At 45.0% G+C, this 18,837-nt stretch overlaps 1 protein-coding gene across 15 annotated transcripts in view; it reads right to left on the minus strand.

Annotated features, from left to right (window-relative positions):
• Window positions 1-1,313: 1,313 nt before the first annotated feature.
• PARD3 (par-3 family cell polarity regulator) overlaps window positions 1,314-18,837 on the minus strand; it is a 644,329-nt gene continuing 626,805 nt past the window's right edge. For 12 of the 15 annotated variants that reach the window (XM_029237269.1, XM_029237268.1, XM_029237266.1 and 9 more), the window contains 2 exons: window positions 9,539-9,666; window positions 1,921-2,371 (listed from right to left, as the gene is read on the minus strand). In XM_029237269.1, coding sequence (XP_029093102.1) covers window positions 1,975-2,371; window positions 9,539-9,666 — 525 coding nt within the window. In that variant the 3' untranslated portion in view covers window positions 1,921-1,974. Of the gene's footprint in view, window positions 2,372-9,538; window positions 9,667-18,837 lie in introns of all 15 variants that reach the window. The other 3 variants (XM_029237270.1, XM_029237262.1, XM_029237263.1) reach the window with 2 other exon arrangements.

An 18,837-nucleotide genomic window follows, 5' to 3' on the forward strand; every position in this document is an offset into this window, starting at 1 on the left:
GGAAATGTTACATCGCTCTCTGTATAATTATTCTTTTATTTATTCTAGTCTATCGGTTCCTCCCATTCCGAATTTCCCGGCTACTCCGGGCAGCCTGGGCCTTCCAGTGGACTCATTAATTAGGTCCTTCTCTCTTTCCTGTCCCCTCTCTCCTCAGGGGTTCAAATAAACAATCAATCACCCACTTACGTGTCTGCACAGACAGAGATGAGGAAACTTTCAACTTTCTCTAAATATGGAAAAAAAAATTACATCTGTTGGTAGACTAAAAAAACCCAGCTAGGAGAGTTTTCACAGGAATACTACAGACACACAGAGAACAGGAAGAAATATGCCTTTTATTAGAAGTCTCATATGTACAGGGAAAGCTGTTTCTCACAGCACAGGGGAGGCTGTGAGGAAGAGCAACTGTCGTCGGAGGTCACCACGCTTACACTGGTCACATCATTTCAACATCGCTATGTTCCGTGAACAAACAGAACCATAACACAGAAATGCGAAAGAGACGTAGGTACGGGGATGAACCCCTCACATGTTTTCTAAAAAGAAGTGGACACAAACATACAATGTGCCGGTAAAAATAAAAAATAGAAAATAGGCGTATCAGTACATGTCTTTTTTTTTTTTTTCTTTTTTGTTAACACACAGTATGCTGAGCTTTCATCTCAAGCTTTTCTCACATCGGGATTTGCAGGCACTTTAGCAATCCAGCCACGGTTTACAACAGGATGTTCAGACCAACAAATGAGAAGATGGGAACACGGGAGTAACCCAGGTCCTCGTGACCCGCACGTACATTAACATATTGACACCAGGGCACTCTTCTGTTATCCCTGTTTGGGGACACCAGAATGTTCTGTGGCATGTGGAACAGCTTTCTTCTTATTTACCTTTTCTATTTCATGGCAGAATTATCTTGAAACCTGGATGACATCCCCAGGCAGAGAGACAGCAGGTGGATGAACAGACAACCATCCATTGCGACCGACTTTAAAAACCGGAGAAAGCAGGTGAGGTTCTGGAATCCCAAAGTGAGTGTCCTACTGATCTTTGCTCCATGCTAGGCCCTTCCTGCCAACTCATCAAACAAAAACTAATTTACAAAAAATGGCTGGGATGTACTGGGCCAGATGCTCATCCTGGGAGAATTCTTTCTTTCCTTAGCTACCACCCACCGTGTCATGACACACACTGGGCCGGCGGGTGGGCGGCCCCCTGCCCCACCAGGGCTGACGCCTGTCTCCCCTGTTCCCCACGCAGAGCCATGGTGACTCAACACACATGTGAGGGTCAGGACTGAGAGCAAGGGTATTTATACACACAGACAGAATAATCACTTTATTGGTAACACTGAGTTATAAGGCAGTTACAAAAGGACCCCCCCTGATAAACAGATGGTGTTGGAATATGGCTTAGCTTCTTTTAGATGAAGGAACTTTCTTGTCGCAAGGGGCTGAGAGAGAAAAGGGAGACCATACTGGTTACAAAGGATTAAAAATGACTGTGCCGGGAAGTACCACGGAGTCCCAATTTCTGGTGTATGTCACCCACTTTCATCCACCAGAGATGGAGATGTCACCTCACCTAAGAAACTTAAAGGGAAAAAAGAGGGTCCAACGTCACCCTTGACTTCAGGGTAATCTGTTGCCACAAGCTGTAGGGGGCGGTAACAGGAAGCCACGACGTCTCCCGGGCTGGGCCAGATTCCCAGTACCTGAGAGATGCAGAGCGTACGATGCCTCGAACAGGTGATTGTCAGATGGCGGGAAATCCTTCCATGAAACAGACACTTGGGACACAGTGGCAAAGACATTAAGGCCTTCCATCGAATTGCCCACACTGCTTAAAGGCACTAATACCAGCAACAGAAATATTCCATACTACCACCGAGGTTTCAAAAAAACTCCCAAAATACAAGTCTTCATAGGAAAGTGTCCTTTATTGCATGACACGAAGAGTCTGCTCTTCTCCTTCTCAGGAATAGAAGGGTCTCCCTTTCTCAGGAGTCTGGAGTCTGTTCAGCCTGGCGACCTGAGAAGGGGAGGGGGGGACGTCCTGCCGGAAGGGCCCCTTGGGGGGGATGTGACTGGGGTCCTGGACTTTTTTATATGAGTCATAGTTGTTGAGCCCCTCGGGGGGAGGGGGCTGCTTCTTCATCTGCTGCTCTTTCCGCCTCTGCTCCTGGCGGAGGAGCTCCTGGGTCTCCAGCATGACCCTGGCGTTGAAGCCGTGCCCGCCCAGGTAGCCGTTCCGGGAGCCTTGGTAGCTGGAATACCTGGGGTTCTCCTTGGCACTCTGGAAGCCTTCCCCAGGCGAATAGTTTTGCTCCCAAGAATCCTGGGAGACGGAACTTGCGTTTTTCCTGCTTTGCCTAGAAAGCAAAGCCCAAAGGTGAGTGTGAGGGTTGGGAAAAGGGGAGGGAGAGAGATGGAAAGAAGGAGTGAGGGGGCAGGGCTGAGCCAAAATAGCATTTCTATATCCCAACAAACATTACAAGAAGTCCCATACATACGAACCTTCAAGCTGTGTACTTTCAATCATGCGAACGTGCGTTCGCGTGTCCAATCACGGGAAGTTACTGCACGTGTCTGGCGTACACTGTCACGTGCGTGCATCCTCTACAAATGTTAGCGCTTTTGTGTACTTTACTGTACAGCACTGTATGGAGTACAGCAGTGCAGTGTCTTCATTTCAGGCCCAGGATGTCCGGAAGCAAGCGTAAAAGCAGCAGTGATGTAGCTGGTACTGCTGTACTTTTCAAGTACTGTACTGTAAGATTACTGTAAGATTAAACATGTTTTCTTTACTTTGGGGGTTGGTTTGTTTTTTTTATGTATTTTTTATGTATTATTTGTGTGGCAAGTATTATAAAATGATTACAGTACTATATAGCTGACTGTGTGAGCTGGGTACCTAGGGTAACTTTGTTGGACTTATGAACATGCTCTCGGAACGGAACTTGTTCGAATGTAGCGGACTTAACTGTATTTGGTTCCAGTCACGTGCCAGACACTGTGATAGGGGCGGGAGGATGAAAACATGACTGTCCCTGGCAAGTTCAAGTCTGAGACAAGTCTGCACAAACAATGGCTACACAGGAGAGACGGCTAACAGATTCTGCGGCTACTCAGAAACAGGGTCCTCCTCCTGTGTCTGGGTGGTGCTATCTGTTCTGCTCAGGGTGAGAATATCTCCTGCAGTTTAGACTCATTGGCAGAATGCTGTTAGGGGTATTAGCGATTTGGCAGCTTCTACACCAGCAATAATTTCTCGCTTTAGAACATTACAATTCAATTCTAAACAAGCCAAACAAATATTTTACACAGCTACCACCATCATGCCAGAGACGCTAGCTAATATGAAGTACGTGTGATGGATTCCGATTTGAGTTCAGTTATGAAAGATTTAAGTCTAGACTGCTTTATGATTAAAAATGCAACAGGCTGTCCCTTAAAGCCCCGGCTTTTGAGTTGTATATGTCAGCAACCGACACCCTTCGGAATACAAGCTCATCAAGATTGCAGAGCCTGGACGTGTGCGGAGGAAGCACTATTTTCCTGCCCACGGTATCCTTACCCAAGCCCAGGGTAACTTACTCAACTCATTTTCTGTCACCCCAGGATGGGGAAATGAATCAGAGTCCTATAGAAATTTCAGCTTCTTATCCCTTCTGCAATAAAGTTGCACATCATTTTCAGGAAACATTATTGTTTTGAAACATCTTTAATTTACTATCAAGTCTCTAGACGCTTTTATGAATTTACAATACGATTGGCTATGATAAAGTAAAACAATTTTGTGCCAGGAAGGAAGACATGCCCTAATTTTTTTGCCTTAAAAATGGAAGAGAAGGAGCGAGAATTGAGCCGTAAAACAAAAAAATATATTGCTCCATTTATCAATAAGAAAATCATTCGGTGCCAGTACGTATTGTTCAGCCTTTCACATCAATACACACAACATGACAGAGTGTTCGGAAAGACTGGGAGAGGAAAAATAAGGTCTATGCAGCACTGGGTCTCCCACAGGAATGAAGCCATTTGCATTCCTGAACATTCAGAAGTGCCGTCAACGTGGTTTGGGATAAAATCTGCCCATTTTCCGTATGACCTAAAATGTAGTCAAGGGTATTTTCAATAAGGGAGATGAACTACTGTCCAGAATCCTCCCTGGATATGACTCTGATTAACTGAACAGTCTACAGTATATCCATCCTTTTAATGGTAATCGGGCCATGTGTACCGTCAGCCCAGGCCAGAATCCTTATATTTGATGGAATAGTTTATTTGCCTAAAGCACTGATTACCTTCACTTAAAGAGCCATAAATTAATCTGCTCAGAGCAATGAGTGATGGAAAGTGAAACCAAGGGATTTGCCATCAATCGTGAAACTTTAATTAAAACAACAAACTTGTTACTGATGTTATAGCAACAACGTGGGATTCCCTCTCAGGTTAGTTACCAGTTTAAGGATAACCGGAAATAGGCTTCTTCATCCTTGGTCCACGGGGATCCACTAGCCCTGTCCATCCCCGTCTCCAACTCCATGATGCCGGAGGCTTTGCTCCACGTAATCACGTACCGGAAGTTGCATTTTGAATCAGTCCAGGAAAACAGAGTCTTTTTGTATTCAAACACACTGAGAATTCACTAACGGTTTGTTCAGGATGGAAATTATGACGATGTGGGAGAAAGAATTTCTTGAAGCTAAAATTTTCTTCAAATTAAGCAGTTTAGAGAGAAGGAAGAAAACCTCCCTGAGGTTCGAAGTAAGACACTTGAGGAAAGCACATACACACAGATATGTACACATGGATGCATGGACACACGTACACACACATACACACACACACACGCTTCCTCAGAAAGGAAGCTAGCGTAGCAACAAGCTCTTGATTAAAGAAGAGGGCAAGAAATGAGCAGGTTGTAGAGAAACACAAGAAAGCAGACAGAGAGTTTCCTCCCCTGGAAGATGAGGCACGCAGGCGCGGAGCACAGTGTGAGAGAGGCTGGGCATCCCGCGGACACAGATCCAGCCTGGAGTCTGCGCGTGTGGCTGTGTGAGACTGGGAGGGTTATCCTCCCTGGGCCCAAGGTGCATCACCTGTGAAACAGGCATAATCTCTAATCTCATAGGGTTCTGGGGATAAATAAATGAAATCACAGACGTAAAATGCTCACAAAAGTGTGCATATAGTACATGGGTCACTACTGGGTGACTTTCAAGTGACTTTGCCTCCAATAATTAGGCTCTGGGTTTGGGAGGGCATCTTTCTGACCAAGGGAAAAAAATAAACAAAAAGTTCAGCTTTCTGTCCTTTGTCTGAAGGGTTGGTAGAGATCAGGGAGCAGAGAAAGGCACCAAAGACTAACTGGAGAACCCTCACTCGGGTAAGCAACTCACAAACACATCCCAGAGTTAGAATCAGAAGCAAGCTTCCCACTGTCCCAGCATTGCTCAAAGGCCACGAATAACCACAGGAGCAACAAAGCATCATTCCTTCCAATGAATGTCTTTACAGTCAACACGCAGGTTTGTTGGGTCCTGGGATGCGCTCACTGGAGACTCGTGAGTCGACCCAAAGCACGGACCCTGGTGTGGCAATAACTCTCTCTTAGTGATGATGCCTGAAGACCACTGTCATGTACAGGACACCCAGCAAAGCCCCAGCGCCTGAGGAGAGCCGTCAGTCACTGCGCTGAGGGAAGAAGAAAGACAGACCACAGCTGACGAGGTGAGAGGCAGTCGAGACACGTAATAAACGGGCCTGTGGGGGAGACTGAGTCAGGGCGTGGAGACACAGCCGGGAAGCAACGTGGATGAACAAGAAGCCACCAATGGCAGGAGGAAAGACGCAGAGGAAAGGTAAAGAAAAGCATTCAACAAAGAAACTTGAGTATGTTTTTCTATCCGTGACTATGACCCAACATACTTTTCTACTACTCAGATTTAGAGCTGCCTTTTGGGTACGAAGGAACTAAGCCAGGCATTTTTAAAAGGATTTAAAAAAAGAAAGTAAAACAGAAAAAAGAAAACTAACTTAGGAATACAAAAATAAAAAAGAAATCCTCCTCTGATTGAGAATTAAGCGTGTGGCCACTCGTGTCCCCTTTCCCCCGATCTCGTGTTACCACCTGGCCAGTGTTTCTTACTGACATTTCACGGTGCAACCTGAATTCCGCCTATAGGTTTCCTCAATCACAGTGAGAATTTACAAACCCCTCTGGTGCGTATACATCCCTCTAATTCAAACCACCTCACCTAGCGCGCCTGACACAGAGTCTCGACCATTTGTTTTCTTTTATGCTCCACTTTGCAACTGGACCCTTTGTGTGTGCGTGGAATCGTTTTGGTATCAAATGCCGCAGCAACTTGCTCGGACCAAAGTCCACTAATTGTCCACCTCCGAAGAGCTGAGGTCAGGTGTCTTTGAAGAATATCACACGTCAGAAACGGGGATTCGCCTCCAGCTCGTGCGGGTCACAGCCCCCCTCCGATCTCCAGCCTCTGGCTGAGTGAGGTTCCCTGCAAGGAACCAAGCTGTGTGCAAGGCCCTGCATTCCTAATTCCCTCACTCAGAGATGCACGTTGGGGAATTACAGTTGACCCTTGAACCGCATGGGTTTCAACTGCACGGATCCACTTGTACGTGGATATTTTCCAAGAGTAAATACCTCAGGACGACAGGGTCTGTGGTTGGTTGAATCCATGGATACAGAGGAGTTGTGGATGGAACCATGGATACGGAGGGCTGACGATAAGTTATAGGCAAATTAACTCCCCCAACTGTACTCTAAAAGAAGTGAACGTGATGTACCGGCCGACCAGCCCCACTCACCTAAACTCACACAGCTCTTTAACTTTAAGATTTCTACTTTTCTCCTATCCGCACAGAATAAAATGGCTAATAGTAAGGGAGTTATAAGTGACCAGAGGGAAAGTTCTGGTTCTTTAGGGAAACACTAACTGACAGCAATAGTCCCAGCAGCAGCAAGCCGCTGGTCCATGGACTTACAGGTGCTTCTGCCTGTGCTTCAGGGGGAGAGGAGGGAGAGAAGCACAGAAGAGGGGAGAGCTGGAGAGGGGGCGCCAGGATGAAAGGATCCGTTTGGAGAACTGAGCGACTTTGGAAGGTGAGCGGGAGTAATCCGGTGCACCTGCCTCTCTCTGGTCCTCTTCCCGAGGATGGGGCCCCAGAGTCTCTCCTCCCACCAGGCTCTCCCGCCCCTATCCCCCCTCCTTCCCTTCCCTAATCCTGGCCATTTCCCATCTCGCTTTCTTCTTACACACACTTTATGAGAGCTCTCCTCCATTTCTTACAAATACTGTGAAACACAACTAAAATATAAGAAGCCAAACATTTTGCCAATAAGATAAGATCACAGCCCCTGCGCGGACAACACCATCCGCGTGGGCCGTGATGCACAATGGCCACTGCGTGGCTGGGACAGCAGGGCCACACCACGCGTGTCAGGTCATCCCCATCATCACACTCGTCTTTCTGATGGAAGGCAAGCTGACAGGCTGCAAGAAGGGAACTTACACAGGACAAGGTTTTTGCATAATCCTTGAAGTGTTGCCCATTTGATGCTCCGGGGTGATTCAGGCGGTGGCCTCCCCCCAAGTGCTAAGGCACCAGAGCACAGACACCTTTATGTCCATATCTGCTCACGTTCCAAATGTGAGCACCAAAGCCCTCGGTGGCAATGAGCATTACAAGATAGTGGTTTAGGGTCGGGGTTGGGCAGGGTGAGGTTTGAATTCTGGTGGAATTACATACTAGTGTGGGACCTTGAGGGGCGTACCTTAATTCCTCTGAGTTGCTTCCTTGTAAGACGTGCTCTCCAAGGTCTTGTCTAGACCTAAACTTCAATGACTCTTGCCTAGAGTGGGCTATATAACTGTTAGTTATGCTCCCATGTAAAAGAAAGGATACTTCCGTACTCAAAGGAGACACAGCTTTACGGATTGAGAGAGGACAGCTGAGTGATCAAGTTCCCACACTAGGCAGTGCCCCTCCTTATACAGAGCTGCACTCACACCACGTGGGTGTGGCTGACCCAGGTCAGTGCAGTGAAGTCCCCCAGGCCTGTTATGGTGATTATTTAACATTAAAAGGACTCATCTTTATTAGAATCAGGATCACTTTTATATCAGTCGGTCAAATTTGCCCCACCCCAGCACTCTTTTCCCCCAAATTCAAAATGGTCTACTTGATATAAACATGGTAAGTAGACCGTTTTCCACCCAAAATGTTTTTGTCACCTGGTTTTGAAATCGTGTTCCGTACAAACGCCTGTAAGAATTGTGATGATAGGCGTGACTTCTTTGGGGAAGTTTGGAAAGCTGAATGGTTTTAAACACTTTCATTATTTACAATACTTAGACGGAAAATGGCTATTATTTCAATGTCTTAGGGCGCTGTTACCTGAGGGCTCTCAGGCCTTTGGCAGAGAAGCCCTGGGGCAGAGGGGCCTCCACGTGGGGAGCCCGGCAGGGAAACCCTTCTGGCTCAGCCATCAGCTAGGCAAGTGGACATCCCGGGACTCTCCGAGGTTCAACACTGAGCAGAAGCAAGGATGGCAGGACGGCAAGAGAGGCAGGTTTGGGACCACTGATCCCCCTTAAATACGGTGCCTGGAGCATTTAGCACCTATCCTTTTGGAGAACTCTAGATTTACAAGATATCATTTATCCTAGTTACCCCTGAGCTGAGCAAAGTTCTCTTTCCATTTCTCAGTTGAGGAATCTGTCTCCAGCCCCATGGGAGGTCGCAGAACCAACACAGTAAGTCCCCTACATACGAACCTTCAAGTTGCGAACTTTCAAAGATGTGAACCTGCATCTGGTTCCAGCAAGGAACCAGAACCTGTGCCATCAACGTCAGGCATGAGGGACATGGCAGCTCGCCCTCCGTCTCCTACTGCTGACGATCCTTCAGCGCTACCACCTCCCACCTCCTCTCCCTCCTCCAGTCCGTACCTCTTCTTGCCTGTTCACTGGACGCCAGCCCCTGGATGCCAGCTGCTGTAGTACTACTGTACTTTTCAAGGTACTGTACTGTAAGATTAAAGATGTTTACTTTTTGTCTTTTAGGTATTATGTGTGTGAGAAGTATTCTAAACCTATTACAGTGCAGTACTGTGTAGCTGATTGTGTTAGTTGATACCTAGGCTAACTTTGTGGGACTTATGAACAAACTGGACTTACAAACCTGCTCTCAGAACGGAACTCGTTCATACGTAGGGGACTTGCTGTACCAGAGCCCAGGTCTGGCCCCTAAGCCCAGTCCTCGTGGATCAAGCCACTTCAGGTCCAGTGAGGGAGCTGTCTGGTGAAGGTGTGGGCATCTCCTAAAACACCTCCCTCCGGGTCTCCCTGCCACGTGGTAAGGTGGCCTCTAAGTAAGCGATGATTCCCACCATCTATGTGTGGTTCTTCGTTATTGGAGAAAGTGCACTGGGGAGGAGGGATTTCCCAAGAGACAAGGACAGGGAGGATGGCGACACGCGGGGGGTGCGGGTGGGGTGCTCGTACCGGGGCAGGGAGCTGTACTGGCGCTGGGCCTGCTGGAAGCTCTCACGTTCTTCCTGCCGTTGCCGCTGCATCTGCACCTCCACCGACACCGAGTGCCGGCCGCTCTGCGCCGACGGTCTGGAGTTGGGCTGCAGGGGGAAAACGCAACACGAGTCACGAGAAAGGAATTACGAATATCACAGGACCGGTGACTGTTTCCATTCTCATAGACTGACTTAGAAACAATTTTCAACTTCCGTGAATTTCTTAAAAATCAAGTGCAATTTTCTCAGGAGGCATCTCATTGATCTCGCGAGCCCCAAATACCCCATCATCCTAAATTTTAATTACGGCTTTAGAATGGTTTAAAATTGAGACGTCCACCTTTCTAGTCTGCCTAAGTGAGGTTTGGTAAATACTGACATTAGACACTAGTTTACATCCCTTGTATATACAGCAAATACAGGGGAGTAAGGCTGCTCAGAAATCTAGAAGTCAATGCCAAAAAATATAAAAATTTGCTACAATAATTCACAACAGTGGGAAAGTCCAAGGGTACACACTTGAAAGTTGGCCATGCTGGTGAATCTTTTTGGTAGTTATGTATTTTACTCTAGCAGTAGGATACAATGTAGCTGATTCCCCTTTTATTAAAGGATGACAGCTAAATTTTGAACCAAAATTAGTTGAAACTAGGCAGTGTTCACCACGTACAGGTCCTCCAATCCACGGATGGCAGCCACATGTGAACAGAAACACTTATCAAAAGAATGAATCTGCAAGCTAACAGCTACTGGAATTGGTTATGAAATAACACATTTTGCCTTAGTTATGAAGATATGGCATTTTTACCTAGGTTAATTATACGCTACAGAGAAATTTTCCATGCTCTGGCTAAATACTTTGGTCAGCAGGTCATCTGCTCATCGCTGCCGCTGACCAAAACCAGATATTGGGTGATATATGATGCTGGGCCCCTGTGGATGCTTTAGCTTCTCACCATCAGCGTTTAGCTCACCTTCGAGATCTGGCCTTTTGAAAGTAGCTCCACTCAAAATAGACAACGATGCCTCTAACTTTACAAAACAGCTGACAATGGTTGATCATAGCATCAATGGCAGTCGCTCTTAAGTAATCCTTTTTAGTGCTCGCCGACCTCTGCCCCCTTTGTGTTATGCAACATTGTGGAATAGGCTTATTCTGAATGAAGACTGTCTGTTATAAACAAGTTATTGATTTTCTTTTAGAGTTGAAAGCCAATGAGAGACTTGGGCTCAATAATCATTTTCTGAAATCATACGAGTCTCAGCATTCGTTTGGAGCATGGTAAGATAACACGTGGGTTTGTTCCTTAAAGAGTGGCTCCTCTGGTTGGCTTTTGTGTGAAGAGAAAGGACGCAATCTCTATTGTCCCCTTTCTGCCTAGCTAGCATATCCCATCTGTTGGTAAGCAATGATGAGGCAAAAATGTGCAGGACAAAATTTCAAAGCATATGTACATCATCAGTGAGCATATTAAAAATATCCCGATACAAAAATAATGGGCGAAGAGATTAGACTTTACAATACCCTGGTCTCTACTAGTGGATGTTTATAACCACACGCCTTGGAACAAATGTGTGTTCGGAGACCCACTCCACAACACCGTTCAAAGAAAACACATTGCCGAGTGAGCTCTGCTTACACAAACAGAGCATGAAGCAATTGTTCATCGACAACATTGAGCAGACAGACAGTTTCTTCCATGACCCTTGATGAGGCTGGCCCCGAAGAGCACTGAGCTGACCTATTACCGGTGGGGAGCCCGGGGAAGGGCCACTGGACGGGGAAAGTGAAGCAAGGAAATACGCCTTCGAAAAGAACCCATTTTCCTTTCCTTTACAGCCCATCTAAGCTACACACATGTGTCAAACAGTCTTGAAAGGCCTGGCATTCTGCTGCAGGATTTAGTAACCAGCTTTTCAAGCTCCCGCCGTTCTGTGACACGCTGCTTGTGGAGCTGTGAAAAGAAAATGCAAGGTCTTGTAGAAAGGTGTTTCTCCCGGAGGCCTGAAAATTTGATTCTGACGGAGGAAAAAAAAAAAAAAAGTTGAAGGGCTTTTGCTTCCACTACTGTGCGTTTTCTGATACTGTTTATCAGTGGCACATCTGGTGGATCTGGATGAACCCCAGTAATGAAATTATCATGGGATCTGAAGACTTAGAATGAGGGAATGAGTTTGGAATCAGCAAACTGACATATTTCATTCTGTTTGCTCACTCTGATGAAATACAAACCTCAGCCTTACTATTAACATTTTACTCTCTTTCTCTTTTCAGAGCATGCAAAAGAGTAGGTTATTAGAAAGAATCACCGGGACTTCCCTGGTGGCGCAGTGGTTAAGAATCCGCCTGCCAGTGCAGGGGACACAGGTTCGATCCCTGGTCAGGGAAGAGCCCACATGGCACGGAGCAACAAAGCCCGTGCGCCACAACTACTAAGCCTGTGCTCTAGAGCCCGCACACCTCAACGAAGAGTAGCCCCCGCTCGCTGCAACTAGAGAAAGCCAGAAAGCCCGGGTGCAGCAACGAAGCCACCACGCAGCCAAAAAAAAAAAAAAAAGAAAAGAAAGAAAGAATCACCCTTATTTTTAGGATGAAAGTTGACTGGGCTGCAGATTTCAAGGAAGATTGTGTGCATGACAGGTCCAGAGCAACAATGAGAGAAGGTCGTCCTGGCAAGTTTTCTACTTGGCCTGAATCAAAAATAACCTGATTCATGATTTCAATGAAGATCTCATAAAAACGTAAATTGTGGGAACAGTCTTACCACCGACAGCCCCAACTTTAAGATACTGTGGTTTTGTGGTTTTCATCCCTACGGCAAAAATAGAATAATGTATCTAGAGTCCAAAATCACAAAAATAAAGACAGAAATGAAGAAAGAGATCAGGTTTAACCCCAGAGAGAAGGGCATGTTTTCGGACAAAACAGCATCAGCAATTACAACAACAAAGCAACATCTATACAGGGAAACACGCAGGGAACACATAATTGTAATGATTCCAGAAATTCACCAGACAGCAAGGCAATAGCTCAGCTTTGAGAGTGCAAATCGTAAATAACCCTGGCCTTGTTTGTGATGAAACTGGTGACAAGCAGCTACCTTTTAAGTAAAAAAATAGCCCAGGTTGCCAAGGCCATAATAATGACAGAGGTTATAAGACAGAAGTATATACATGATTATCTCTTACACAATACACCGGAGAACCACGATACGTGACTGTCTTCATGGCTTATGTTTAAAACCACAAGTGAAAATGATGCAGGTTGCTTTTGTAAATGAGCTGCAAAGTACTGGTCTTTATTGTGATTATGAAGAGATACGATTTATATTATATAAAAAATTACATAAAGCTTCGAAAGCTGCACAGTTTTGGTATCACTAACGTAGAACAAAATATTGAAAATAACTTCTGTACAGTGTTTCACTAAATTAAGTCCTTACGCATTTCTCTCCATTAAGTAAAAATCATCCTTATTTTTCCAAAATAAAAATAGACAATACAAAAAATAAAAACACAAAACCCAAACTGTTAATAGACTAAAGAAAGAACAAAAATAAATGTATAGTGTACAAAGTTTCAGTACTCATTTGAACTAGGTGGTATTATAAGACTTTTAGAGCTTCGTATAAAAGTGTGTGTGTGTCTCTTATGAAATAAAATTCATTAGTTTTATTAATATTTAATACTGCTTAAATAATCGATTTTTTCTTCATATAGATAAGAAAAAGAGCATGTATGCATATGTGTGTGTGCACTTGTATATATTCACACATACACATATACGTAATAGTCTTATGAATGAGAACTTAGGGTGGGTTTTCTACTTAAATTATGAATAATAAAAAATTTCAAAATTTCACATATGTCCAGGGCATGTAGAGAAAACAAAAATAAAATACAAGAAGTTTCTGTGCTTTGGATGAAAACCTATGATGAAGATGACGATAATGATAAAACAAAGAACAATGATATCCCTTGAGATTTAAAGTCCTTATTTTAGCAATTCAAATGCACTGCAATCCTAGTATGAATTCCACATTCCGATAACAAATAGTCACTTAATCGTGTTAAGAGTGTAAGTTGTTTACTCTGTTTAAAAGCGGCCATTGCTAATATTGGTGATGGTTTTCTATAGAGGACTTACTGCCAACCTCTAATCCAAATAAAGTTAACTTTTGTCTCTAGATCCTCGCCTCCCTGCCCTCCCCTCTACCCATCACACACTGTACTTACACAGCTATCGATTGAACTCTGTGGGTTCTGAATGTTGAAAAGCTTAATTGCTACTAATGATGTGAGTAATGGTTGAAAAATTGCCACACATACCAATTTCCCTCATCAAGATTTTATAAATATGTGTTTTGGTCTTAGCACACTATTTGTCTTCTTCTCATCTTTCCCAACCAGGGTTTGGATCTATTTTCCCATCTTAATCAGCAAGTAGGTTGAAAATAAAGGAGCAGCCCTCCAGTGTCCCTCACTGATGGGTGGCAGGCAGCCTCATGCACTTCACCACCGGAGGGTTCTGTGGGTAGAACAGCCCATGGGTCATGGAGGCTTTGGCTGGGAGGGTGGGTCATGGGACTCCAAGAAAAGGGTCTATTCTGCAGCAGCACGGAGACACCCTTGCCATAACTAAAGGGCACCCCTTTGCTGCAAGAATGGTTTCCTCCAGGTGGATTTTCAAGAGAGGTGATTGCCACCCAATTTGAACTGGAGTAACATTACACACAGCAAGGCTATCAACTAAGAAGGTATTTCTTGGCGTGGAGACCCATTAGGAGGAAATGACAGCAGATACCTCTGAAGTCTTAAAGAAAGGAAGACAGGGCTTCCCTGGTGGCGCAGTGGTTGAGAGTCCGCCTGCTGATGCAGGGGACGCGGGTTCGTGCCCCGGTCTGGGAAGATCCCACATGCCGCGGAGCGGCTGGGCCCGTGAGCCATGGCCGCTGAGCCTGCGCGTCCGGAGCCTGTGCTCCGCAGCGGGAGAGGCCACAACAGTGAGAGGCCCGCGTACCGCAAAAAAAAAAAAAAAGGAAGACAAAAAGAGAAGCATCACCTGCTCAAATTCCCCAGGTCCAGGGAAGGCAGTCTAGGGGTGCAGGATGGCTGTGCAGTGTGACTGGCCCTCTTACTAAATCAGGCAAGAACCTAAATGGGAAAGGGGAGTTGTTAAGAGTCCAAGGCAGGAAAATGGAGAAAGGGACAGATTTTTAAAAATTTGTTTAAGGACAGACAGCTAGGAAGAAAGCTTGGGGGAGAACAGGATATTCATATCCTGGAGGATCAATTTTCTATCTGAAGGACTAAACTACTTTCAGTCACTACCCACCCAGGATGGAAAGGATTTAGCAATACAGCTATTAAAAGCTCCATTATCCCATCCATCAACAGTCTCAGCCAGTAAGTCTGCTTGTGGGCAACACTCAGGTATCTGTAAAGTTTTAACAGCATACTGTACTTAGGTCTGCAGCCTGCAATTTAATTCTTTTAAAAGCAACACTAAGTCCTGTCCATATCTGAGCTCTGTGATAATAACCCTAACGTCAGCTATTGTTCCATTATCTTAAGAAAGATTTACAGCAACTTGCTGCTTTATTTATGCTGCACCTGGCACTGCTTTGGGGGAAGAAGTTGCTTTTTCTTCTTCTTCTTTTACTCAGCTTGGGAGAGAATTCACTTCAGTTATGGAGCTAAGGAAATGTCCTGGGCCTCTGCTCATCGAAGGACCTTTTGTGTCACAAATCAGCTCCCTCAGGCCCAAACGTTATTTTGAACAAAAGCCCAGGAACAGGTGCGTACTGTTCTGCTAGAGTAGAGAGAACATTCTGAAAATGGGTAAGTTGAAAAGGGCCCCTTGGAAGAATTTTCTGCAGCATCTCTCTCTGTATGTAAAGTCATTGGCCTGGATATTTTTCTAAATGATACATCTGACTGCACTTCATGTGTGGGCATTTCTGACAAGCGGGGCAATTTCAATTCATACGGTCTAAGCTGTACACACAGCTTGAAGATGGGCTTGTGGTTCCTTAACACTAAAATGATTACAAGTAATTCCAGTGGGTGAGATCATGGCCTCATCCTTTCCAAACACAGTGATCTTTCAAGGTCAGAATACATACGGGAAAAGAATCAAGATTCCAAGATATTCAAAGCTCATTTTGTAAAACAGATCATAAAAACTATAGGCTACGTTACATTTTGAACAACTGAGCAGCTCTTCATAAGGCAACAATGAGAATCTGTATGAAAATTAATACACTGAGTAGAATTACAGTCACTTTACACTCATTTACACGATCTGTAGAATGGAGAGTACACAGCAAGATTCCAATTGTTTGATAAATGAATGAATGAATGAATGAATAAATAAAGAAATAAATGGAGACGGTCAACTTCTGACCCACAATTTAGGACATTATTCCATTCCCAAGGTAATCAGCTTGTCATCCAAATAATTCCCCGCTCAATCATTACAGGAAATGATCATACAAGCCAAGTTGTCCATCTGAAGTTGCTACAGCATTTTGATATACAATAATTTGGCCTATGACCTTCAGTAGTTGAGTTTCCTAACGTACAAGACATTCTCAAACATTTTTTTCCCAACATGATCGCTCATATTAAGCAGATAACACAGAAACATGTGCCAAAATATTCGTGCCCCTCATTTAAAAAAAACTTATAAAGAAACCTAATGGCTACCAAACGGTTGCCACATCTCCTAGCGCAAAACGTCTAGAGCTAAGAAGGAGGAAATGCTCATTTAGCCTCCAACAAACCTGGAGATCTTGCATGTGGATAACTAACCAGAAATAATTCCAATTAATTATAGTTCCCAAAGATAGATTCCTCTGTTTCCCAAAGTTATATATTTAAAATATTTTCCAACTTCAAAGAGGTGTTCTTTCAAGCTTTTTTGTGCCCACCCACAATCAATTTGGGTGTGGTTTCTCTGGGTTCAGTAGTCCCTGCATCCCCTTCTCAAGACTGTAAAAGCACGCCTTTCCTTTGGATCCGCTCCACTGTAGGATCCTAAGGGCATTCTTTCTTTGTTTTCCAGAACCAAACACAATAACAGAACATAATCAACACTCAAGAAATTTGGTGAGTTAAACGATTAATTACGGACTAAGACATGCTGGTTGGATAATCCACATATTCCCTGGTAAAGTAAAATGGCACGACGCTGCCCCTCCCGGGCTGGACGAGGAGTGCAAAGCCCTTGGAGGGCCTGGGCTGCTAGAGTTACGGGGTGTGAGAACCACTTCCATATGCAGTGCCTGTTTATCCCTTCAGGCTGCCACTGGCCTCATTCCTCCTTTCAGCACCTGTGTGCAAATACACACAGTTAAGGATGTTTACCCCGCAACACAAAAGAAGCCTGCTTTAGGAAACCTAGCAGGACTAGCTTGAGTCATTAAGCCAAACAACAGAAGGAGATGAACATAATTCCATCCTGTTGCTCCACGGGAATAACTCAGTTTACTTGATCATCTAGAAAAATAAACTAAATATTATTAATAGTGATATTGTCGCAGAGGACAGTTAGATTGTCATACGTATTAAATCTGTTGCACATGTTTTATAACCTCCCAAAGTCAGCTACGATGGATTTCCTGAGTTTTTCCTCCGAGATGCCGGTCTCATATTGCCTGTTCTAAGGTCCCATCTTCCTCACTTGAACCAAGGTGAGGTCCTTCAAACTGGGACGGCTTCTCCAATTTTTCCTTCTTCTCCTTTCATTTGCAACATGAACCTTCCACAAACTCCAACTTGATCACCAAACCCCAGATCAGAACGTTTCCTGGCTTTGTGTGGAGTGTACTGAGGGTGCTGGATTTTAGGACCAAAAAGGACCTCAGCAATGATCTAAACTCTGGAGCAATGCTTCCCGGAGCTGACCATCCTTCGAGATGATGTGGAGGGCTTATTAAAATACAGAGTCCTGGGCCCCACCCCCCACCCACAGAGGTTCAGATCCAGTAAGTCTGAGGCAGGGCCCAGGAACGTGCACGTGTGACAAGCTCCCAGGAGAAGCTGAAGGTGCTGGTCCGTGGACTACACTTGGAGAAGCTCTGACCCACGGCAGCAGCCTCTGTATTCAACCCAAGGAGCTCTGCTGACATCTGCTTTACTCTACACCCCCAGCTCCCTCTTAAATGTTCATTCTAACAAAAGGCTTAGTAACTGACAATCAGCTACTCTAACCCCCTTGGTTTACAAATAAAACTGAGGCCTGGAGAAAAAATTTAAAATTATTGTTCCTAACCTGGCTAGTGGGCCGGCATTCTGTCCTGATACCATTTTTGTTCAGACTTTCAGTCTGAACTCCTAGAAAGCTCCTAGAACCTTCCCACCTTCATCTCTCCTTCCCTACAATCTAACCACACTCGGGTCTATATCAGCCTTTTCTCACACCATTCTTCGTCTGCCCCTACTCTCCCAAATATCGTGTGTGATCATACACCCAACACGTTGAACTGAACTCAATACACGCTTTGGGCCCTAATTACTCCTCCACTTCAGGAACTCACATGCATGGACGGGACACCTTTGATCCCAACATCATCCAGATTTTCCTGGACTCCAAAAATACACTCTTTTGACCGCAGCCTCCTAAGCTTTATAATCCTAGACTGCTGGCACCCCCAGCTCCACTCCCAGCAGCCTCCCAGGCTATCAGAGCGGTTCTGACCACCGGTTCATCCCTGTGGTGAATACTGTTCATCCCTGAGCTGTAATGCCCACCCTGCCCACACGGGGCAGTGCTTCACCAGTATCCTCACCAGGCTTGCCTTCCTTGACTTTCTGCCATGTCTGTCTTGCCAATTCTCATCACAGAATTCAACTAAAAAATTAGTTTTCTAAACAACAAGGTCCTACTGTATAGCTCAGGGAACTCTATTCAATATCCTGTGATAAACCATAATGGAAAAGAATATGAAAAAGAATATATATGTATAACTGAATTGCTTTGCTGTATAGCAGAAATAAACACAACATTGCAAATCAACTATTCTTCAATAAAATAAATTTTTAAAAAAAAAAATTATTTTCTGGGACTTCCCTTGGTGGCGCAGTGGTTAAGAATCCGCCTGCCAATGCAGGGGACACAGGTTCAAGCCCTGGTCTGGGAAGATCCCACATGCCCAGAGCAACTAAGCCGGTGAGCCACAACTACTGAGCCTGCATGCTACAACTACTGAAGCCCACGTGCCTAGAGCCCGTGTTCCGCAACAAGAGAAGCCACCGCAATGAGAAGCCCGCGCA

This window comes from Monodon monoceros, unplaced genomic scaffold (assembly GCF_005190385.1).
Source record: "Monodon monoceros isolate NGI ecotype Baffin Bay Population unplaced genomic scaffold, NGI_Narwhal_1 Super_Scaffold_21, whole genome shotgun sequence".
Classification (NCBI taxonomy): Eukaryota; Metazoa; Chordata; class Mammalia; order Artiodactyla; family Monodontidae; genus Monodon; species Monodon monoceros.